This window comes from Mus caroli, unplaced genomic scaffold, assembly GCF_978045245.1.
Source record: "Mus caroli unplaced genomic scaffold, Mus_caroli_1 scaffold_14, whole genome shotgun sequence".
NCBI lineage: Eukaryota > Metazoa > Chordata > Mammalia > Rodentia > Muridae > Mus > Mus caroli.
In genome coordinates this window covers 85,859,040-85,882,921 of record NW_028227269.1, presented here as the reverse complement: position 1 = coordinate 85,882,921, position 23,882 = coordinate 85,859,040, and the positions used below count along the sequence as shown (strand labels likewise).

The 23,882-nt window shown below is 45.7% G+C and overlaps 2 protein-coding genes across 2 annotated transcripts in view; one reads left to right on the top strand and one right to left on the bottom strand.

Annotated features, from left to right (window-relative positions):
- Positions 1–416: 416 nt before the first annotated feature.
- Positions 417–7,706, bottom strand: Ahsa1 (activator of HSP90 ATPase activity 1). Its single transcript, XM_021178848.3, has 9 exons — positions 7,480–7,706; positions 6,084–6,274; positions 4,478–4,560; positions 3,980–4,097; positions 3,012–3,100; positions 1,696–1,824; positions 1,171–1,272; positions 897–948; positions 417–804 (listed from the first exon to the last, which is right to left on the bottom strand). The coding sequence occupies exons 1-9, from the start codon at positions 7,557–7,559 to the stop codon at positions 632–634; spliced, it is 1,017 nt and encodes a 338-aa protein (XP_021034507.1). The 5' UTR covers positions 7,560–7,706; the 3' UTR covers positions 417–631.
- A 393-nt stretch (positions 7,707–8,099) lies between these two features.
- Vipas39 (VPS33B interacting protein, apical-basolateral polarity regulator, spe-39 homolog) overlaps positions 8,100–23,882 on the top strand; it is a 29,672-nt gene continuing 13,889 nt past the window's right edge. The window contains exons 1-8 of the mRNA XM_021178751.2: positions 8,100–8,249; positions 10,596–10,688; positions 13,647–13,749; positions 14,956–15,096; positions 16,932–16,970; positions 17,827–17,891; positions 20,841–20,897; positions 23,406–23,498. Coding sequence (XP_021034410.1) covers positions 10,596–10,688; positions 13,647–13,749; positions 14,956–15,096; positions 16,932–16,970; positions 17,827–17,891; positions 20,841–20,897; positions 23,406–23,498 — 591 coding nt within the window. The 5' untranslated portion in view covers positions 8,100–8,249. The remainder of the gene's footprint in view (positions 8,250–10,595; positions 10,689–13,646; positions 13,750–14,955; positions 15,097–16,931; positions 16,971–17,826; positions 17,892–20,840; positions 20,898–23,405; positions 23,499–23,882) is intronic.

Below are 23,882 nucleotides of genomic sequence, written 5' to 3'. Positions count from 1 at the left end.
CCTGATGCCAGCAACAGCCACACTTGGTCATTGTGTTTATGTGCATGAATGTTTTGCCGATGGAGACCACATGCAGAGGCCAGAGGGCATTAGATCCCCTGGAACTGGATGGTTGTGAGCTGCCATGTGGGTGCTGGGAATTAAATCCAACTTAACCACTGAGTCATTTCTCTAGCCTTGTTTTTTTGAGAGAGGTCTTGTAGCCCAAGCTAGCTCTGAACCTCCTAGGTAGCCAGGGATGGCCCCTACTCGGAAGCTCCTGCTTCCGCCGTCTAAGTGTGGGATCACAGGAGTACAGCACAGACTGAATCACCTACACTCGGCCAGATGAAGCTTTCAAACCCCTTGTATCTGTTTAAATGCAAAACCTTCAAGGAACACAAGGCTGCCGGTCAACATAGATTGTAAGAAATGCATGCCTTTAAAATTCTGTTTACTTAGCATATGTACAGGTAAAAGAGAAATCACCCTCAGATCCCACCCAGCAGAAAACATGCACAAACCCAAGGTATCTGTGAAAGGGAGACCCCAGCCCCAAGTTAGCAGTGGGGATGGTGCAATCCTGTGAGTCACAAGCCATTGCGAGAGGGCTGGACTAGTTTCAACAGGGCCAGAACCCCTGTTGCTGGCCCTAAAACAAGCGTGCACCATAGCCAAAGGTCTGTTTGATGCCCTCAAAGTAGTACCGCTGCCAGCCTTGCCGCGTCCGCTCTTCCTCAGGAGCAGGGATGCCACGGCCTTCCATGCACAGCTCTGTCTCTCCATTCTTGTCAATGAAGGTCAAGGTGATGGTGGCAAAGTGCCCTATGGGAGGGAGTGTCAGATGCAGGTTCTGGACAGCCGGACGCCAGGGGACAACAGGGCTGGGGTATGCAATGGTGGCAAGCGTTACTTACCCTCTGGCCATGACTTAAACCTCCACTTCATAGCAATGTGTTTCTCGGGGACCTGGAACATAGAGTTCAGTCTGCTGAGGCCCCACGGTGTGCTCAACCCCAGCCAGCTGAGCTACCTGCTTTGCTATTTGTGATTGTGTGAAATTTGCCAGAAAATTCAAATCCTAGCACTGTTTTCCAAAGTATCCCAGAGGTATTAAGTTTTACCCATGACCTAGAGAAACATCACTAAGCTAAGCAATGGAGGCGACAACCTGGGAGGAGGTTTACTCACCAGGTCAGTAAACTCCCCGGTGACATTACCATCAACCATGTGAAACTTGCCACCTCTGTCGGCTTCCAAGGCAGCGGGAGCATGGGTAAAGGCCTGGACCAGCTGCACAGAAACAGAAGGCACAGACATATGGCTCTTAATGGACACCTGGACACAACCAGCCTGCATGCCCCAACTCTTCCTGAAGATTGACTGTGCCCAGTGAGGGGGTTTCAGTCTCCCTGTTCTGGTCCTCTGCAGCCTGGGCTAGGAGCTCAGCACCATTTTGAACCCATGATGGTTTATATTTCCCCTTCTCTTTGGTGCTAGAGATTCACCTTGGGGCCTTGTGCATAAGTGCTGTATCACTGAGCTACACCTCTAATAAGAATGCAGTGGCTCCCATTACACCAAAGTGTGTGTGGTCATGTACTCCCTCATGAGCACCCCACCACGCCCACCCCCACCCCCGCTGGTGTCAGGAGGCCTTGCCGTTCCATCCATCAGCACAGCCCTGCATGCCAGGCTGACAGCAAGCTCACTCACCTCCTGCGTGGTAAACACTCTATAGAGCTCCTCTGGGGAGGTCAGGAAGGTTTCTTTAAGGGTGATCTTACAAGTGGGGATTTTGACACCAACAGGTTTGGCCTGGCTTTTTGAAGGAGCAGACTTAGCCTGTAAAAGGGTAGGCAAAATGTCAATCAACACAACCGCACGGACAACTCACTCATGTTCACAAAAGACTGAACTTTTGAAGCTAATTAGTCAATGGAGCTAAAGGAGATTTGTGCATGTTTCAGTTATGGGAGAATTCTTCTAGAAATCTCCTTACTGTAAACTTCCACTCTTGGAACTTGCTCCTAGGACACTCTTGCACTCACTGCAAAAGCCACCAAAGGACAGGCAGTGTTTCTGCATCTCAGAGATCTCAGTGTCACTCTCAACCAGGACCTGCCTGAAGTGACGGGATAGGGGAGCTGAGGGGATCTCTCAGCAGTGGGAGAGCTGCCCCCATACACAAGGCCCAAGATTCACCCCCAGAAGAAGAAAGGAAAGAGAGAAATAAAGGACAGAAAGACAAAAATAGAAAAGGAAAGAAGAGAAAGAAGAAGGGAAATCTGGGGGAAAGGAGAAAAAGCAAGCAAGCTGGAAGCAGCGCTCCAGTGTTCTCCACTGTTGACAAAAGGATGCCAGGGTTCTAAACCAAGAACTCAGCCAGAACCACCAAGAGCTAGCTAGATAAAACAGGTGCTTGCGCCACAAAGCGAGTGAGAAGAATCTGTTTCCTGGTGGGTAAAGTCAACAATTCAAGTGAGATCCTTAATATCCAAGTATGAATGTTGACACTCCAGCTAGAAAGGAAGCTGAGAGCAGCCAACTGGCATTCAGTCCAATCTAAAGTCCCACTTCCATGTCCCCAATGGCTTCTCTGTGCTCTGAGGGGGGTCTACTACCAACCAATAAAGAACAGGATAGGGGATGGGAGAGATGACTGTGGCTCAGTGGTTAAGAACACTTGCTGCTATTGCAAAGGAGTTAGCTCTGATACCCAGACTAGAGAGCTCACGACTGCCTGCAACGCCAGTTCCAGGAGATTGAACACCCTCTTCTGGCTTTCAAGGGCACTTGAAACAGAACTATGTGAACATATAGTACATAAATATGCAAGCATAAAACTATACTATACTAAAACACTGACAGAAAACTAAAAAACAAAAACAAAAACAAATCACACGAACAGGCTCCAAACTCTGGGTTTGGAGTCAGGGACACAGAAAAGCAGATGTTGCATATGAAGGCGGCCATCCATCTCCCTCTGCAGGTGGCCTGCCCCGCCCCTGCCCCACCCCATCACTGCTTACCTTGCAAGTCTCAGTCTTTAGTGCTGGCTGGCCCACTGGATCTACTGACTCTCCATTCACTGTGGGCAAGATCATGCCCTGAGTAAACTCTAAAAAGACAAAACCCCCGTTAGTTTCATAGCAGCCCACATACATAGCACATAAGTTGTTCAGCTGCTGTAAGCCAGCATTAAGGAAAAGCCTGCATTCTGTTATCTCTACCTTTGGTGGATGCCTGACATCTATGGAACACAGCAGCATGACCTTTAAAATGTGTAAACACCGATAAAGGTGAAAGCATTACAACTTCGTTTCTACAAGATTCACTAGTCACAACCCCGAGTCCCGGCTCACATTAAAAATGATCAACTTCAAGGTGGTCAGGATGCAAACTTCAACACTAAGAGTAGAAGGATGTGGCTGCAACGGACTCCCCAAGACATCCAGGCTCACCCCTTCGGTTATAATCATCTCAACTTCCCGGAAGAGGAGGACCAGTGACAATCTGGGATTGTCCTCAAATAGTCTCTAGAGCAAAACTTGTTTGATCTGAGTCTCAAAAGCAATTTAAGATTTCTAGTAGCCATGTTAAGAGTTAATGTAGGTGAAGTTTTATTAGCATGTTTACCCTAACACTATCTAAAGTTACTCTAACATAGCTATCATTTCAATGGCTATTAACCTTTAACAGATTATGAGGTGTTTTTACACTGGCTTCTTTGGGTGCTGCCTCAAGCCCACCTTGTACTCACACTCACAGCACATCTCACTTTGGTTGGCTATATTTCAAGAGGTTAACAGCCAACACTATCAGACAACCTTGCTCAAGATCTTTCTCCAACTCAGAGCCTTTAGAATAACTTCAAAATTAAATAACCACCGCCTCCCGGATCACTATGCGTCTGCTAGGGGAGGGCAGCAGGCCCTCAGGCAGGGTCTGGCAGTGGAAAATGGACGTCCCCTTCAGGCACAGAGTTCTAAAAGAGTACCTGTCTTGAGGGTGCTGATGTAAATTCCCACTGCTTCTCTCAGAAGTTTCACCCCGTCTTCCTTCATTAAGGCCACGAGATTTGTGTCAGGCTCATCTTTGGCAAGGCTCACACTAATCTGAGTGAGAGATCAAACACAGGTGATAATGATTTAGGGGCGCCATCATGAGTGTGGGGGCAGAGCAATCAAGAGACTGCGGCGAGCTGCAAAGGAAAAGCGTACAGCTAACTGGCTAGCCGCACAATCCCAACAATGTTCCTTCTCAACTCCTCTGCCACGGCAGAGATGGCTGATATTAGAACCCATTTCCTTAGCTAAAGCAGAGCTGCTGAATACATACAAGTTGCTCTGGACGTTTCCAGTGGCACCACAAAGCTAGGAATGTACCCGTAGACTGCTTTTTTGCATCCTCAGCCTGAGCCTGTACTATGTGGGGACTGAATCACGTGTCTCATCTGGGACAACAGGCAGTGAGCGAGGACTCGGCAAACACAAACCTCCACTTCATCCACGCTATTTTCATCAGACAAATTGGGGATTTCCACATGTCCTTTGTACTGCACTCCTGACTTAGAGGTACCTGTCAAAAGCAATGCAATTTCATTAGCCACCTCCTTTGCAGGAAAGGTCCTGCTAGAGCAGTGTCCTACTCAGGCTTCTTGTGACCCTCCACTCTGGGAATGCCATGTGCCAGGAGCAATCACCGGCACCCCTAATGTCTTTCCTCACCCCACAGTGGAGAGAGATATTATGACTTATTCTAGCATGGCACTGGCAGTAGCTCAGGTCCCCGAGCCTGTCTGGGTAGCCACTAGCATTGGTTGTAAGAACACCTGTGATGGAGAATTTGATTGTGGCCACTTTGCATTTGCTTCTGTGTGAGTTCATAAGTAAGATGTGAACACACAAAACTATGTGGCATCTGTCACTGTCCTATCTCTGCCATCTGTCAGGTAAGGTGCCATCGGTATGTGCTGATCCTCCTGCCTTAGATGGACCCCTTCTGTGATCTCACAAGGGCCCTCAAACTACAACCCCTGACGCCCAAAACACAACACTTCAAGCTTCTTTCAGGAAAAAACAACCCACCATCGTGATTACAGTATGAATGTATTTCATACTCAGCACATGTATAAAACTCTGGTATCAAGCTTTAGTTTCTAGATTTCATTTTAATTACATGTGCATGTGTGTGGAGGTTGGGAGGACACACATATGCAAGTGCCCTCAGAGGTCAGACCCTTCTCACGTTGGAGTTATAAATGGGTGCTGGGAACTGAACTCCAATCTCTGCTCCCCTATTTCTTTACTTTAAAGACGTTTTTGGATGGAGGACTTCTCTCCCTCTCCCCCTAGAGTTCACCGCCATTTTCCTATCTTCAGTTTCCCAAGTGGTGGGACTATAGGCATGTGTTAACAATATCTAATGGGTACCTGATCAATTCTATCCTATCAACCCTGTGGGTTTTTTTTTTTTTTCTTTCTAAATTGAGTGACTGTTGCATAGTGGACTAAGTTTCAGGGTACATCTTAACTATGACAAACTCACTGTGTGTCTGTACGCCTCAGTTTTTCAGTGTATTATATAAAAAGGAGACTAGACAAGATATATATAGTTCCTTCCAGGCAACAATACTTCAGATATACGCTGAAAAAGCAAAAATTATAGACAGATCTATCTACTTTCATCTTTACTACTCATTTGGGAAATATTCCATTCGGCCCAATTCTTCCCCCTAGGGGTATTACAGAAGGGACATTAAATTGTAAGATGGCAAAACAGCCCCAAATCATATGTATAATTAGCTAAGATAGTACAGTGATGTAAGATTTGCACTGGAATTAGAAAGTGATTGAAGCTAAAAGAACCCTGCCCCCCCTTTGAAAAATCATTCATTCATTAGACAAATGATGGAACTGACGAGATCAAGCAGATAAATTCATCTGGCGTCCCCCAGTCGTGAGTGCCCAATGCCACTTGCCTTCAAAGCAACACCGTCTTCTCTCTTCAAGAGTTTGTCAGTGCTCAGAACCTCTCCAGCAAGGATCAGAGCCATGGCAACGGGGCTATAACCTCTTCCCTGGCAGCCTGGCAGGCCTTACCTGTCCAGTTCAGTTTGATGGTCCACTCATAGAAGAAGATAAGTTTGCCTTTCCTGTTGTTGATGGATGCCTCCCCATCAAGCTTGTTCACTTCGGTCACCTCGCACTTGCCCTCTTCATTTTCTACTCGAACGGCCAGGAACAGGGTTTTCAGTTTCTCTGTGGACCAATTTGAAGCATCTCTCTCTGTCCTGCAAGAAGGAAGCAGAGCTAAGGGCTGGCAGGTGACTGCAAGGTTAAAGGAGGCAGAAAACAACCCAACCCTCTCTCAATTCTACCCTAGAATGTCCACAAACATGCTACTTTTAGGAATCCAAAGGGGTGGCGAGTTGTCAACAAAGAGGTGCTGTGCAAACCAAGTTAATACTTTCCAGTCTCAGCACAATGAGCCTTGACCGTTAAAATGGCGCCCCCATTTGGCCAAGAAGAAAGATGTGACCATACTGCTTAAGTCAGGAGAGCAAAGACAAGCAAGCATTTTTGCTAAGAACTTCAGTTTAAAACACAAAACAAAACAAAAAATCAACAATAATGCTAGCCTCATTAACAGGGCTGTGTCCCGTTCAGTGTTCAAACTCTGCCCTACACATCCTACATCCTCTAGACAGTGTCACAAAGTCCACAAGAAAAATTACGTCAAGTAGAGTGTTAAAAAGAGACAGGTTGAGGGGGGAAAAAAGAGACGGTAAAAATCAATTCTTAGCACTTCTAGTACAGCTATTTAAAAATCAAAGGGCTATAACTGAGGGAAAAAAATACAATGTCTGTAAAGTTCACTGGCACTCCAAATAACATTGTTTCCAGAAGATTTCAGAGAGACGAGGTAGCTTCCAAGACCGGTTAGGCTGTAAAATCATGACTGCCGGGCAACCTGGAGTTGTTACAACAGAACTTAACAGTTCCGGGTAAGAGACTGCATTGCGTTCAGCATCCCGAAGCTCCAAGTGCCCTGCAGATCACGTTCCAAAGCTTCTCCCGCTGGACTGAGACAGTAGTCCCCTATGACTCTTGCTTTCACTGTAACCCGCAAACCAACAACGACGCCTGGAGCTCTAGACTTCCCCAGCAGACTCCCAACACAATCGGCAGGGGTCTGGATCTCAAGGACGCCTGCGGCCACGTGTAGGAAGTATCACCCGACTCAGGCTGGATGCAGCAACTAGGGCACTCTGTTCTCGTTCTGAAATTCCTCCTTGGGGACTCAGCAGTCCATGTCGAACCCATCGCCCCTAAGACTGTGATGGTGGCGAGGGATGGAGGGGATCCCTGCTACAGAAAGGACTCACGCCCAATCCCAGACCAGGGTTACTTGGGTCCCGTACACGCCAAGGTCCCAGGCACCTCCAACCCCTAGCCTGTTAACAGTGCTCCTGCGGCCTGTCTTGCTGGCCCATACCAGTGCCAGTTGTTGACGTTGGTGGCGTCCGCCCGCTCCTCCACGATCCAGCGTGGATCTCCCTCACCCCACTTGGCCATCAGCTCACTTATCGCACCGCTACCAGCTCCCAAGCAGCCGCAGCCACAGCCTGAGGACCGCTCGGTCCCAGCCGCCTGGCAGCGCCTGGAAACTACTAGAAGCAGCACAGCACCTCCTGGCTTGCTTTTCCCTCCACCCCAACCCCCTCCCAGTCTTAACTTCCGGCTCCTCCTCGCTCTTACCGGGTACTTCCGTTCCAGCTCGCCGAGCCGTAGGTTCCGTAACTTCTGGCGTTCCTTCGAGCTCTCTCAGTTTATCTTAAAAGCTCTTAAATCTAGGCCCCCAAGCTCCTAATCCCCACCGGCTAGGACACAAAATATTCCTCTCATTGTCTCCTTGGGCCCTAAACCGACCTTGCTGAGCCTGATGGGAGTTGTAGTCTTTAAACCAACCCTTCCGATAACTGCGGAAGGTCATGCTGAAAGTAAAGGAAATGACCTAGCACTATGCGCTAGTGTTTCTGGGAATGGTAGTCCAGAAGCCTCGCGGCCCGCGGGGAGGACGCAAGAATGATAGAGGTCATGGAACTACAACTTCCAGGATGCTTTGCGGGTATTCCTTTCACCTTCTTCAGACTCTTCTCGGCTATCCTCTTCGGCTCTTCTCTATGCCTCACAGCCTGTTTAGAAAGGCTGGTCCGGCGGCTGAGCCTGGCGCTGTCCTGAGAAGGAGCGCTCGGTGTGGAAGAGGTGAGGGTGTCCCAAGCCCCTGTCTAGGCCGCGTGTCTAGTTGAACCCACCATCTCCGCACCCTTTTCTTTCCCTGACTTTTCTGAGGCATCCCTACACTCTCATTTCCGACCTTCTTCTGTCGGGACCACTCTTGGGAGCTCCGAGATGGGGCCTTCCAGCAAGCCTCAAAGCAGCTTACTCAACATTTGGTTCTGAGCATGTCTTCTCAGGCACCCTCTAGGCTCTGGTGTTTGCGGTAGATGCGTGGCTTCCTGGACGTTGCTCCTGTAATCCAGTCTCTCAGGTCTTTGTTCTCAAACATCGCCTTAAAAACCTAGCTTAACTCCCAGTAGATGGTTTCTACAGTGCCCTGAGGCAAGGAACCTCTTGGTTGTAGGGTTTTGGTTTTTGGTTTTGTTTTGTTTTGTTTTTTAAACGGGTCCTGTTTTCCCTACGTCGTGTTCCCGTCCTCTCGCATCTGTCCCCCTATCCATGTCAGACTGTCAGTGTACAGGTGACGATAAGATCAACTCTCGGAAGCATTTTAAATCACGTTGAAGCCCCCTTTTCTTTGAGTATTCTTAGAGTTATAAATTGTTACCATTTTACTTACCACGTAAATCACAGTCTCTTTTGTCACTAGAAATACAATGTGTCCACTGCTGTAAAAGAGTCTTAAGAATTCTTCCTGAAGCCGGGCGTGGTGGCGCACGCCTTTAATCCCAGCACTCGGGAGGCAGAGGCAGGCGGATTTCTGAGTTCGAGGCCAGCCTGGTCTACAAAGTGAGTTCCAGGACAGCCAGGGCTACACAGAGAAACCCTGTCTCGAAAAAAACAAAAACAAAAAAAAACAAAAACAAAAAAAGGAATTCTTCCTGAAGTACTAAGTTTGTTAGACATATTCTCTACCAATTTCTAGTTACCAATGTAAAGATCTGTCTAGTTTTCCCAAAAGTGAAAAAAGAAAAGAAAGAGTCTAGGATCCAGAAACCCTGGATTGTAGTTTGGAGTAGAAGTGATTTAGTAAAGTTGTGATGTTTACTACTTCTGAGCTTTGTTCCCCTGGTCGGTGGGAATCTCCCAGGCTTACCTTTCAGGATTGTTGTGAATAACAAATGAATGACAGTTATTTATGAATTTGCACACATGTTAGAGACATGTTTATGCTCTGTACACATCTTCATGATTTGTGGCCTGGTTTAGAATTTCTTTTAATATTTAAGATTGCTTTTTTACAAAATTTTTGGAGGCTGGGAATATTGTTCAGTGGTAGAGTGCTTGCCTAAAACGTGGGAGGCCCGAAACTCAGTTCCCAGAACTGCAGAAAATAAAATTATCTTGTTTTATCTAAGGTAGCATTAAGCATTAGGTAAACACTTTGCATATATTATCTAGTGGCAGACTAACTGCTATATCAAATACTAATGGGATGTAACCTTACATGTTTATTTTCTGCCAAGCACTTTGTTAGGCTTTCTAACACTATTTATTCTTCATTATTATTAGCCAGTAAGGCATGATTGTATTTCTCCAAGGCTTAGAAATGAGCCATTTACCTTTTGACTTCAAGGCCCTGTAAGTGGCCAGGTCCTGTGGAAATCTTGGTACTTATTGGGTTAAACTACAGTTTTTACTCTTACACAGTTTAGTTTGAAAAACTTGTTTTGTTTTGCAGAACAATACCTAACTTTGGAGCAGTCATGAGAATAATGTGGGATCTTTTAGCTAATATATATTTTCTTGGTCATGATCTCAGAAGTTGGCCCCATAATTAGCCAAGTGATTCATAAAATGATCATGAGTTGATGATACAGACAAGATAATTCTGCTTTTAATTGCTTTCCTTTCATTTATGTCAGGCACTTAAAGAACATACTGGAAGAGAGGGACATTTGTTGGCTGTAGTCAGCTGTAGTGTTCCCAGAGCTTAGAAGCACAACTCAGAGGTGGCACTCACTAAATATATGTTAATACATGAATTTGCTTATTCTGTTTGGGGTGAGTGTTGGGTGATTTTTGTGTGTTCAGCAAAATTATGATGAACCCTTACAACATTTGCCTCTCGTATAGTGTCCCCTTTGTTTGGGTACCCTAGTTCTAACGAGGTCCTTCAGGAGGGAGACTATGACTTGCCCTTTTCATAGTTACTAAAACATCTGAGTACTTGAATACAGTAGAGGTTCTAGGAATGAATGTTTGTGGCTAATTGGAATATCTACCATGATCTCATGAGCTGGAAACCCAAGGATCTGACTAAGGCATGGCAGGTACTTTACAGATTCCTTTCTGTGTCCCTTATTTCTGGGTGCTGTTTGTAGTGGAACACTTTTTTGAGAGACTGCACCTGTCTTCCTTTCCCTCCAGATGAACCGGACAAAAGGTGATGAGGAGGAATATTGGAACAGCTCCAAGTTCAAGGCTTTCACTTTTGATGATGAAGACGATGAGCTCTCACAGGTAGGTTTCCACAAGTGCTAAGTAAGGGTCATACCATACTCTTGGATGCGTCTCAAAAAGTTTCTTCTCATCTCCAGTAGGCTCGTAATGTTAGGTCAGATCTTCAGAAAAGCCTGTGCATCAGTCAGATTTTTATCATTATATGAAATACCCAAGGCAATCAACTGATCCAGAGAAAAGCCTTACTTTGGCTCTGTTTGTTTGTTTGTTTTTTATGTATGTATGTATTTATTTATTAGATATTTCCTTCATTTACATTTCAAATGCTAACCCTTTCCTAGTTTCTTCTCCTAAAGTCCCTCCCCCCACCTCCCCCCGCCCTGCTCCCCAACCCACTCACTCCCTCTTTTGGCTCTGTTTTTAAGGTTCTAGATTGTGGTTGATTAGCCCTGTTGTTTTGGACCTGGGATAAATAGCACTTCATGGTGCATTCACATGATAGAACAAAACAGCTTACCGTGTGGCCAGAAAGCAAAGAGGAGTAGGACATGGCAGGGTCCCACAGTCTCCTTTAAAAACACCCTTCCCATGGCCCAAGAAGCTCTTACTGGGCTCCACTTCACAGGTTCTACTGCCTCCATACAGGGCTACCCTAAAGCCTGAATTTTAAACATACAGCCCTGTGGGGGACATTCCAAATCCAAACTGTACAGTGGCCTGTGAAATGGCTCACCAACAAAGGTCCTTGCCATGATCCTGGGGATCTGGATTTAGTCTCCTGAACAGACACCAGAAAGTTGTCTTGCTTACTTAGGTTTCTGTTGCTGAGACAAATGCAATGACCAACAGGGATTTGGGGAGGAAGTGGTTTATTTCATCTTACGACTCTCTGGTTACATTCCATCACTGAGGGAAGTCAGGGCAGGCACCTAGAAGCAGAAACTGAAGCAGAGACGTGCTGCTTCCTGGCTTGCTCATCCTGCTTTCTTATAGCACCCAGGACCACCAGCTCAGAGGGGTAGTGCTGCCCACAGGCCAGTGTGGTGAGGACATTTTCTCAATTAAGGTTTCCTTTTCCCAAGCACCTCTAGCTTGCGTCAAATTGACTTAAAACTAGCCAGCACTATCTGTGACCTCACCTCGTGTGCACACTTGTACATCCACATGATACACGCATGCATACATGATAATAAATTAAAATGAGAAATAGATACAAACTATAGCAACCTTCATTGAAAAGAAACCCTTAAAAACTAACTTTATCCTTACTTTTACTTTAAAAAGAAAAAGACAAAATATTTTATTCATGTGGTATAATTTATCACTGTTGTTAGTACTATTTACCTTTTTTGATGTTGTTGAGACAGGGTCTCATGTAGCCAAGACTAGCCTCAAAATTGATAGCGTATGAAGACCTTGAACTTTTGATATTCCTGCCTCTGCCTCCTTTTTTACTTTTTCTTTTACTTTACTTTTTAAAAAGACTTTACTTATTTTATGTTTATGAATACACCATTGTTCTCTTCAAACACACCAGAAGAGGACATCGGACCCCATTACAGATGGTTGTGAGCCACCATGTGGTTACTGGGAATTGAACTCAGGACCTCTGGAAGAGCAGTTGGTACTCCTAACCTGAGCCATCTCTGCAGCCCTTACTTTTAAGGAATTTTTGTTGTATTTATTTATGTGTGAGGTGAACGTGTGCCATTGCTTGTATGTGAAGGCCAAAGAACGTTTGCAGAAGTCAGTTTTCTCCTTCACTGTGAGAGTCATGAGGATTGAGCTCCTTGGTGGCAAATGTCTTCTCAGCTGAGGCTGAGGAAACACCTCCATGAGATCCAGCTGTACAGCAATTTCTCCAATAGTTGGGGAGGGCCCAGCCCATGACGGGTGGGACCATCCTTGGATTGGTGGTCCTGGGTTCTATAAGAAAGCAGGCTGAACAAGCCAGTAAGCAGCACTCCTTTGTGTCCTCTGCATCAGCTCCTGCCTTCAGGTTTCAGCCTTGCTTGAGTTCCTGTCCTGACTTTCCTTGGTGATGAACAGCAATGTAGAAGTGTAAATCAAATAAGCCCTTCCCCTCTCCTTCCCAACTTGTTTTCTGGTCATGGTCTTTCATCATAGCTATTGAAACACTGACTAAGACACCTGCTGAGCCAACCTGTAGGTTCCTGTTTTGTCTTGTTTTTTCATTTTTCTCCCCTATTTTTCTCTCCATCTTTCTTTCACAGGATCTCACCATGTAGCCCTGTGTAGCCTTAAACTCACAGAGATCTGCCAGCCTTTGTATCTTGAGTACTTAAGAATGTGCTGCTGGGTCCACCATCCCCAGGATTTTTTCCCTAAAATTTTTTTCTTTTATTATAGCTGCCTCTATCTCATGAGTGCTGAGATTATAGGCATGAACTACCATACCTAGTTTATATCATTGTCTTTTTTTTTTTTTTTTTTTGGTTTTGGTTTTGGTTTTGGTTTCTGTGTAGCCCTGACTGTCCTGGAACTCACTTTGTAGACCAGGCTGGCCTCGAACTCAGAGATCTGCCTGCCTTTGCCTCTCAAGTGAAGGGATTAAAGGCATGTGCCACCACTGCCCAGCCTTATTGTCATTTTTGAGATGGACCCTTGTGTGTTATTTGACTGGTCACAGGTTCTTGAATTCAAGCCGTTTTCCTGCTTTTGTCCCTAGCAGCTGGAACTGTAAGGACACACCATGCACTGTGATAACTTGGTCTTGAAAACTGACCAGTTTGGGAATAGTCATTTTTGGAGACGTGAATAAAATTCACTCAGATTTGCAAACAAGTCATAGTTAGAAGATGATAGAATTCACGAGTGGCTTTGAACCTTGAACTGGACAGCAGTGGTGTGTGCAGTGGAGTGTGATTTCTAGTCAGGATTAGGGCTCCAGAGAGTCACTGGCAGTCACTGAGACCCACTTGGTCAGCCTTCTTGATTGCCAGTGAGCAAGAGGGAAGTGAGGACTGCCAGAATGTTCTGCTTCACGTCCCCCTACAGTTAAAGGAATCCAAACGCGCAGTGAATAGCCTTCGAGACATCGTGGATGACGACGATGACGATGACCTGGAGAGAGTCAGCTGGACTGGAGAACCTGTGGGAAGTAAGCTGAAGAGACCCTATGAGGGGTTCCTGTCAGTAGTGAAGGGTGGACCTCTCTCTCCTCGGTGCTGGTCAGAAATAGTTCTGCTATTCTCAGATGATGCAGCCTGGAAGTTAATAGCAGGCAGAGCCATGTGGAGACACACAGCAGTAATGCTTATGTGGCTTCCTGGATCTGCTGTTCTGGAGCGAATGCTTGGAAGGCTATTTCAGACTAATGCAGCGTTGGTAAAAATTACAGGTTCCTAGGCTTACCCTGGAGAGCCTTGTTCAGTAGGATTTTGTGGGGGAGGTGTGTGTGTTAAGAATTGAATGCATGTTCCACCACTGAGTTACAGTCTCAGGTAGTTTTATATATATGTATATCTGCTCATACTTGGGAGTTGTTAACTTAAATCCTCATAACAGGTTGGCAGAACTACTATACTTAGCCATCAATTCTTAATTATATACCATTTAATTTCTTCATAGACTGTCTAATTCTCTTCCCTCCACTTTTCCATCTGATTTTTTTGTTTTGTTTTGTTTTTTTCGAGACAGGGTTTCTCTGTGTAGCCCTGGCTGTCCTGGAACTTACCAAGCTGGCCTTGAACTCAGAAATCCACCTGCCTCTGCCTCCCAAGTGCTGGGATTAAAGGCATGCGCCACCACGCCCGGCCCATCTGATTTTTAAAGTGTTTTTAATTCAAAGTATTTCCTAGAAGGTAGTGTAGCATGATTTAAAAACAAAAAAGAAATTGGGCGTGATGGTACATACCTTTAATCTCAGCACTTGGGAGGTAGAGCAGGTGAATCTCTTGGGCTTGAGGGCAGCCTGGTCTACAAAGCAAGTTCTAGGACAGCCAAGGCTACCTGCCTCAAAAAACAAAAACAAAAACAAAAACAAAAAAACAAACAAAAGAGTGAAGTAGAAAGAGGAAAAAACCCCTGATATTACACATGATCTGCCAAAATACATTATAAATAAGTAAATTATTTTAATAATTGCTCAAGAAATAGGAGAGGCAGAGCATCTTTTCATCTGTTTTAAGGTTGTTTGGATTGCCTTCCATTTATGCATTCCTTTGTCAATTTTTCCATTTATTCATTCCTTTGTCAATTTTTGCTGGCAGGGGACTGGAGCTTCTTGAACAGGTTCAAAGTTGTGAGTGTTGGGTGTCAAAGACTGACTTGGAAGAGGCTTAACTTAGTTCTTGCCGCCCTGCAGGTATCTCATGGTCCATCAAAGAGACTGCTGGGAATAGCGGGTCAACCCCTGAGGGACGTGAACAGCTAAAGGGCCGAAACAGCTTCTACACACAGCTACCCAAACCTCCTTCTACTTACTCCCTCAGCAGCTTCTTTAGAGGTAAAGAATGGAGGGTAAGGGACAGGGATTTTATTTTATTTTATTTTATTTTATTTTATTTTGCTTTTATCAGGAACATGCTCAGGCTGATATTTTTGTTTGGTTGGTTTGTTTTTGTTTTTGTTTTGTTTTTCGAGACAGGGTTTCTCTGTGTAGCCCTAGCTGTCCTGGAACTCACTCTGTAGACCAGGCTGGCCTCAAACTCAGAAATCCGCCTGCCTCTGCCTCCCAAGTGCTGGGATTAAAGGCTTGCGCCACAACATTCGTCTCAGGCTGATATTTTTATTGACTGCAAAATAATTCTCAGTTGAGCAGGCAGCTTAGTACTAAGATTTGAAGAAATGAAAAATTCCCAGACATTAGCCTGGATTTGTAGAACATGAATGAAATTGCCAGCCGTGTGTCAGGTACTGAAGAAATTTGCCTGGATCAAAATTCCTTCTTGCCTTTCATGCCATCCTGTTGGGAAGGAACCTTTGTGTGGCCCTGGTGGGAATGTGTAATTGTGCGGCCACTGTGGAAGATAGTGTGACAGTTTCTAAAAAAGTTGAACAAAGGATTAGCATGTGAACTAGCATCACAGTTAGGTACTTACCAAAAAGAAGAATGCAGTGACTCGAGCAGATGCTTTTATGCTAATATTTGAAGAAGTGGTATTCAAAAGCCAAAAAGGTTAATACAGTGTGTCTGTCCATTGTGTGCTAAAAGGGTAAGCAAAATATTGAATACACATGTAGTAGACTGCTACTTTGTCTTTTTTTTTTTTTAATATTTATTTTACTTGTATGAGTACACTGTAGCTGTCCCAGACACACCAGAAGAAGGCATCAGATCCCATTACAGATGGTTGTGAGCCACCATGTGGTTGCTGGGAATTCAACTCGGGACCTCTGGAAGAGCAGTCAGTGCTCTAAACCACTGAGCCATCTCTCTAGCCCTGCTACTTCATCTTAAGAGGGAATGCAAGATACATGTTATAATAGGGATGGGCTTCAGGGAATTACACAGGGTGCAGTAAACCACGAGACAAATACCGTGTGACCCCATTCAGGTGGGTAGACAGTTCATAGAGACAGAAGGCAGGACAGCAGTTTCCTTAGGGCTGGGGTGGAGGGGATGGAGAATTCCTGCTGGAGCAGTCTCAGGGAAGGTGCAAGTTCTGGAACTGGGTGGACGGTGAGTGCACTTGGTGCCCGAGTCTACATTTAGAGGTGATGGAGAATGGTAAATTGTTTTTTTTTTTTTTTTTTTTTTTTGTTTGTTTGTTTGTTTGTTTTTCGAGACAGGGTTTTTCTGTATAGCCCTGGCTGTCCTGGAACTCACTTTGTAGACCAGGCTGGCCTCGAACTCAGAAATCCGCCTGCCTCTGCCTCCCGAGTGCTGGGATTAAAGTCGTGCGCCACCACGCCCGGCGAGAATGGTAAATTGTATGCTGTGCATATTTTACTACACTTAAAATATTTCTCTCTGACCCCTGTTTTACTAGCATATCTGATTTCTGAAGTTGAATAAAGGCTTTTATTTTATTTATGTGTATGAGAATTTTGCCTACATGTATGTTTGTGCACTATTTGTGTGCCTGGTGCCTACAGAGACAAAGGATGTTGCAGCCCCTCAAACTGGAGTTTCACAACTGGGTACTGGGAATCAAATTCTGGTCCTCTGGAAGAGTAGCCAGTGCTCTTAACTCTGAGCCATCTCCCCAGCCCCAAGTAAAAGCTTTTTAACCCCTATTTCTCCATATTGCATAGTAAGGCTCTATGTGCCCTGTGTCCTCAGCCATGGGTGGTCTGATTTGAGCTGTTGACCTCTTTCTGCTCTGTTCTTTCCCTCAGGTAGAACTAGACCTGGGAGTTTCCAGTCCCTTTCTGATGGTAAGCATCGGCCCCTTTTCTTGATTGCTCTGGGAGGTGTTAGTGGTTTGGATACAGCCTGGAGACTCATGGGGACAGGTGGTCATTAGTGAATGGAGAAAGTGTCTGGTACTAAGTGAGGAGATAGAAGCCATGTAGGCTCCACTGCCAGGGATGACTGCTGGGGCCACAGTGAGGAAAGAGCAGAGCTCTGCCTTTGGCCCTGGAGCTACCCCAGGAGACAGAAGATTGGGTTTTTGTTTGTTTTGTTAAAAAAAAAAAGTTCCAGTGAGATAGCTCAGTGGGTAGAGGAATGTATACACAGGCTGGTGTCTTAGTCAGGGTTCTATTGCTGTGAAAAGTTACCATGAGGAAGGCAATGATTATAAGAGAAAGCATTTAACTGGGAGCTTGCTTAATGTCAGGTTTAGTCCATTGTTGTCATGGCAGAACGTATGGCAGCATACGTGGTGCCAGAACCATAGCTGAGAACTCCATCCTGATCTGTAGGCAGAGAGAGAGAGAGAGACTCTGGGCTTGGCATGGTCTTCTGAAACCTCAAAGCCTCCAACAAGGCCACACCTCTTTATTCTTCTGATCCTTTCCACTTCTAAGCCACTCCCTGGTGACTAAGCATTCAAATATAGGAGCTTATGGGGGTCGTTCTTATTCAAACCACCCTACCAAGATGACCTGAGTCTGATCCCTAATCTCAGAGTTGTCCTCTACCTCTACACTCTTGGTATGGTATCACACACACACACTCACACTCATGCACATACACATACACAGCAAGTGGGAAAGAAGCAAGAGAGGAAAGAAGGATAAGAAACAGGTTGTACACTGCCTTCTAAACTGGCTCCTGTTTCCTTTTCAGCTCTGTCAGACACACCTGCCAAAAGTTATGCTCCAGAGCTGGGGAGGCCTAAGGGAGAATACAGGGTGAGTTACAGAATTTTTCTCCCCTTCTCCTCTCTGTTACTTACTTATTTTTAAATTTACATTTATTTATTTACTTATTTACTCTGTGTGTGTGTGTGTATGTGTGTGTGTATGTGTGTGTGTTGGCCACATGCCATGTATAAGTGTGGCACTTGGAGGACAGTTTGTAGGAACTGATTCTCTCTTTCCACCATGTGGATTCTGGGAATTTGCCAGAGAACTCCGGTGGAGTCAGCTTGTGGGCAGAAATGCCAAAAAGCTGCTCATGAGAAATGGATTCCCAGGACTCCTCCTGGAAGTCTGACGAAAGTCAGCTCTCCAGTTTGGGTCAGTTTGACAGGCGAAAAGCCTGGAAGCTGTTCTTGAGGATAAGAGTTCCATGGAAATTCCCCTCCTGGAGGTTTGGCGTTTTCTCCTAACCCATAATAATCAAATTTCCAGCGTTAGTCTAATGTATAGATTCACGTGCACTCTATTTAGTATTACCTTAATGAAATGCCTTTTAAGATTGAATTCTAACATAGCTAAAGCCTTTCCCAGTGTTCTAAGGTCCCAGATAGCAGCAAGGAGCTTAACCTATTCAGTAACTAATTAAGTGCTGCAATAAAACAATAAAGCACTAGCCATTAGCTCAGTTATCTGCAGAAAGAGACTGGAATTCTCACTGAGATAGAAATTCTTATTACAGACTACATTCCATGCCAACAGCAAATTAATATACTATACTGATAAATGGGAATTCTCCAGACATAGATAAGAATTAACAAGGCCTAAGAATTCCAAGGTTCATGGCACTACTTTATTCCTGAAGCCAGGCAAGAGTTATACCCCCCTAGCCCAATTAACACTAAAGTGTGAATCCGAAGCAGGTGCTAATCTCTAAAGTAAACATAGTCCTTTTGAAGTCACTCCTCTTGCATCTGGAAAACTTCAATGTGCCCTATTCTGTTACTCTGTATTATAAAAGGTCTGAGTCTCCACCAGAAAATTACATTCAGATTCAACACCTCTCTTGTGTGTGTGTGTGTGTGTGTGTGTGTCTGTCTGTCTGTCACTCCGTCCTAAGCTTTGCCCATCTACTCTAGAGAACCGTTTTACACAGGCACGGGACCCAGAGGGTCTGTGGCAGGAATTGAACTTGGGGTCATTAGGCTTGGCAACACCAGCCCTCATTTTGTTGTTTTGGAATTGGGTCTCCCTCTGTAGCCCATGCTGAAGCCTGGCACCCACCAGATAGTCCACTCTTGTCTGGAACTTATGGTAATTCTTCTTCCTCAGTCTTTTGAGTGCTGATATTATTGTTGTGAGCCACCATGTTCAGCTTGAGTTGCATCTTCATATTGATGTGACACTTAGTATAAAGTGCTTTGCTGTTTGAGCAGCTGTCACAGTCATTTGTCACTGAATGGCACTGATACATTCTGAGAAATGTGTTGCTAGGTAGTTTCATCTTTGTGCAAACATAGGAAGTGTTCCCACAAACCTAGATGTGATAAGCCTGTATTCTACATCCATGACGTCAGGATGTGAACCCGTTTGGTTTGTCTGTTACTTACCCATGGGACATAATGACAAGTACTTGTGTATATAAATGTAGAAAAGGTATAGGATGAATACTAGGTAAGGGGCTGGAGAGCTGGCCCAGTGGGCAGCAAGTGCCTGCTGTAGAAACATAAGGACAGCTGCGTGCTTCTGTAACCTCAGAGCTGCAGGGGCCATCGAAACTGAAAATCAACTCCATGTTCACTGAGAGACACTGCCTCCAGAGAATATATAGAGAGGGCAGGACATCCTCCTTTGGCCTCGACATGCACACACATGACTGTATCACACACACACACACACACACACCCCACTAGACAACAGGAAACTTTCAGCTCCATTAAGTCTTTAGGGCTGTCATTGTATATGCATTGGCCAGAATGTCATTATGCAGCACATGACCCCTCTTATAGGGAAGAAAACTAAACTAGTCTTTTAACAGTAGTCCTTTGAGTTCTCACAGCCAGGAAAGGATAGAATTTGGATTCAAAATCTGTTTTCTAACACAGGCCCCCATGCTTTCTTATTCCTGCTGGCATTTGGGAGTTTAATGTGAAACTGAATAATTGTTGCTGTGGTCTGGGAGATGGTGGAGGTTAGATTCCCACAAAGCATTCTAAACAAGCAAATTGACTCAAAGAAACTATGTTCTAAGATCAGAAGGGGGCTATGTGTCAAAATCTTTCCTTTTCTTGGCTAATGGTACTATCTATTGGGGGTCTCAGACTGGTTGCATATAAAGTTTGGAATTCTGAACCAGTTGGCTGAGGGTTCTGAACTTTGTTATTGGTCTATCCCTCTTTGGTCTGTGTCACTCTTGCACTAGTTTCTTCAGAAACCCAAACCAAGGCCAGGTGCTGGTGGTGCACACCCTTCCCTTAATCCCAATATCAGGAAGCAGAGGCAGGCAGATTTCTATGAGCCTGAGGCCAATCTGTCTACAGAGTGAATTTCAGGACAGCCAGAGCTACACAGAGAAACCTTCACAAAAACCTTTTAAAAAGAAAAAGAAAAAGAAAAAAAAGAAAAAGAAGAAAGAAAGAAGGAAGGAAAGAAAGGGAGGAAGGAAGGAAGGAAGGGAGCGAGAGAGAGAAACTCAAACCAACAGGACCTTTTTTTTTTTTTTGGTTTTTCCGAGACAGGGTTTCTCTGTATAGCCCTGGCTGTCCTAGAACTCACTCTGTAGACCAGGCTGGCCTCGAATTCAGAAATTCACCTACCTCTGCCTCCCAAGTGCTGGGATTAAAGGCGTGCGCCACCACGCCCGGCTCCAGTTTTATTTTTTAATCAATTCTTTCCCACAGATTATTTCTCTTACGGGGGCAAAGACTGAATTTGAGGCATCGAGCTGGTTCGCTAGCAGTTCTGAGCCCTTAATGCATAATTCATCTGTTGCTAATATTCCAGGATTACAGCAATGACTGGAGCGTCAGTGATACAGTGCGACGCCTCCGCCGGGGCAAGGTAAGGCCGATGGCCGAGGAGGCAACTCTTACAGGAGTCTTTGGCGAGATGAGTGGTGTGTTCCCACGGGAAAGGTCTCTTGACCTCAGTTCCCATTCCTGAAATGGAGTGGTTTTCAGGAGCAAAGCAAATCCACCACATTTGAAGCCAGCTGTCAGATCTTTGGCTCTGGGAACAGAGTTGCTATGTGTGGAAGAGAGGCTTGTAAGCCCAGTACTGGGGAGGCTGAGGCGTGAAAATAGCACGCGTAAAGCCACCAGGGTGCACAGCAGGTTTGAGGCCAGCCGGGGTGCATAGTGGAGGCCCTCTGTCAAGGCTGCTCTAACCCCACAGAAAAGGAGGGTGATCCATTGTGAGTTAAGTTTTGTCCACGGTATGGGATGGGTGCTGAGGTTAATTCTTTTCTGTTTTTTGAGATCCCAATCTTAGCATTGTTGAATAAAGCTTCTTTTCCATTGAAATTTGGAAGTATTTTTTGAAAATTGGTTGATTACTTAGTGATGGTCTTCCTTGTATGAAATTCTAGGAAAGACAGAACTACCATGACTGAGAGCAGATGAGCAATTGGTGGGCTGGGAGCAGGAGAGCATTAACATCAGCGTGGACAGAGCAGCTGTCTAAGGGTGGTAGAAGTGTGTGTGTGTGTGTCTGTTGTAGTGGACAGAGCAGCTGTCTAAGGGTGGTAGAAGTGTGTGTGTGTGTGTCTGTTGTAGTGGACAGAGCAGCTGTCTAAGGGTGGTAGAAGTGTGTGTGTGTGTGTCTGTTGTAGTGGACAGAGCAGCTGTCTAAGGGTGGTAGAAGTGTGTGTGTGTATGTTGTAGTGGACAGAGCAGCTGTCTAAGGGTGGTAGAAGTGTGTGTGTGTGTGTGTCTGTTGTAGTGGACAGAGCAGCTGTCTAAGGGTGGTAGAAGTGTGTGTGTGTGTGTGTGTCTGTTGTAGTGGACAGAGCAGCTGTCTAAGGGTGGTAGAAGTGTGTGTGTGTGTGTCTGTTGTAGTGGACAGAGCAGCTGTCTAAGGGTGGTAGAAGTGTGTGTGTGTGTGTCTGTTGTAGTGGACAGAGCAGCTGTCTAAGGGTGGTAGAAGTGTGTGTGTGTGTGTCTGTTGTAGTGGACAGAGCAGCTGTCTAAGGGTGGTAGAAGTGTGTGTGTGTGTGTGTGTGTGTGTGTGTTGTAGTGGACAGAGCAGCTGTCTAAGGGTGGTAGAAGTGTGTGTGTGTGTGTGTCTGTTGTAGTGGACAGAGCAGCTGTCTAAGGGTGGTAGAAGTGTGTGTGTGTGTGTCTGTTGTAGTGGACAGAGCAGCTGTCTAAGGGTGGTAGAAGTGTGTGTGTGTGTGTGTGTGTGTGTGTGTTGTAGTGGACAGAGCAGCTGTCTAAGGGTGGTAGAAGTGTGTGTGTCTGTTGTAGTGGACAGAGCAGCTGTCTAAGGGTGGTAGAAGTGTGTGTGTGTGTGTGTGTCTGTTGTAGTGGACAGAGCAGCTGTCTAAGGGTGGTAGAAGTGTGTGTGTGTGTGTCTGTTGTAGTGGACAGAGCAGCTGTCTAAGGGTGGTAGAAGTGTGTGTGTGTGTGTCTGTTGTAGTGGACAGAGCAGCTGTCTAAGGGTGGTAGAAGTGTGTGTGTGTGTGTCTGTTGTAGTGGACAGAGCAGCTGTCTAAGGGTGGTAGAAGTGTGTGTGTGTGTGTCTGTTGTAGTGGACAGAGCAGCTGTCTAAGGGTGGTAGAAGTGTGTGTGTGTGTGTGTGTGTGTGTGTGTGTGTGTGTGTTGTAGTGGACAGAGCAGCTGTCTAAGGGTGGTAGAAGTGTGTGTGTCTGTTGTAGTGGACAGAGCAGCTGTCTAAGGGTGGTAGAAGTGTGTGTGTGTGTGTGTGTCTGTTGTAGTGGACAGAGCAGCTGTCTAAGGGTGGTAGAAGTGTGTGTGTGTGTGTCTGTTGTAGTGGACAGAGCAGCTGTCTAAGGGTGGTAGAAGTGTGTGTGTGTGTGTCTGTTGTAGTGGACAGAGCAGCTGTCTAAGGGTGGTAGAAGTGTGTGTGTGTGTGTCTGTTGTAGTGGACAGAGCAGCTGTCTAAGGGTGGTAGAAGTGTGTGTGTGTGTGTCTGTTGTAGTGGACAGAGCAGCTGTCTAAGGGTGGTAGAAGTGTGTGTGTGTGTGTCTGTTGTAGTGGACAGAGCAGCTGTCTAAGGGTGGTAGAAGTGTGTGTGTGTGTGTGTCTGTTTTAGTGGTTACTAGGATGTGGCACTTTCAAAGCTCAGCTATACGCTTGCACAGGGTAGGTTTTAGTATGTATGGAAACTGCACATTAAGGGAAAATAAGTCATGATGCGCTGGCTTGGCTAAGACGTCGGTGTCCTACGGGGCATCACGTTGCTAGATAGGATGTGTGGGGCCTGCAGGCTCACACAGAGACCGGTGTGAAATATAGAGGTGCTCTCTGGCCGCTTCCTTTGTTGCCTATCCCTCACTATCCGGTGATAGGCAGTGGTCTTCCTGACACACTCTGTGTTCTTACTCTGCAGGTCTGTTCACTAGAGCGCTTCCGCTCCCTCCAGGATAAGCTGCAGCTCCTAGAGGAGGCAGTAAGCATGCATGATGGGAACGTCATCACTGCAGTAAGTGTGAGGCTCACTGTCCGTCCTTCAGTTCAGTTCAGTTCCTGAACATCCAGTCGGAACTGACCGAAAAGTCTGGCTTTCTCTCTGAGGCATAGGTCTCTCAGAAAGCTGTACTCCCACCTTGGGTGGAGGAACATGCATTCTATGTGGAACTGTTGTTAGTTGTAACCAGAAATGAGAAGGCTGGCTGTTCTCTGTTATGCAGAGTGTCGTGGCACCAGCACTGTGAGGTAATTTCTCAGCAGACAGGAGGTAGTGTAGACATAGTGGACATGGGCATGTGGGACTGTGAGGTAGTTTCTCAGCCAGTGTGGACACAGTGGGCATGGGCATGTGGGACTGTGGGGTAGTTTCTCAGCCAGTGTGGACACAGTGGACATG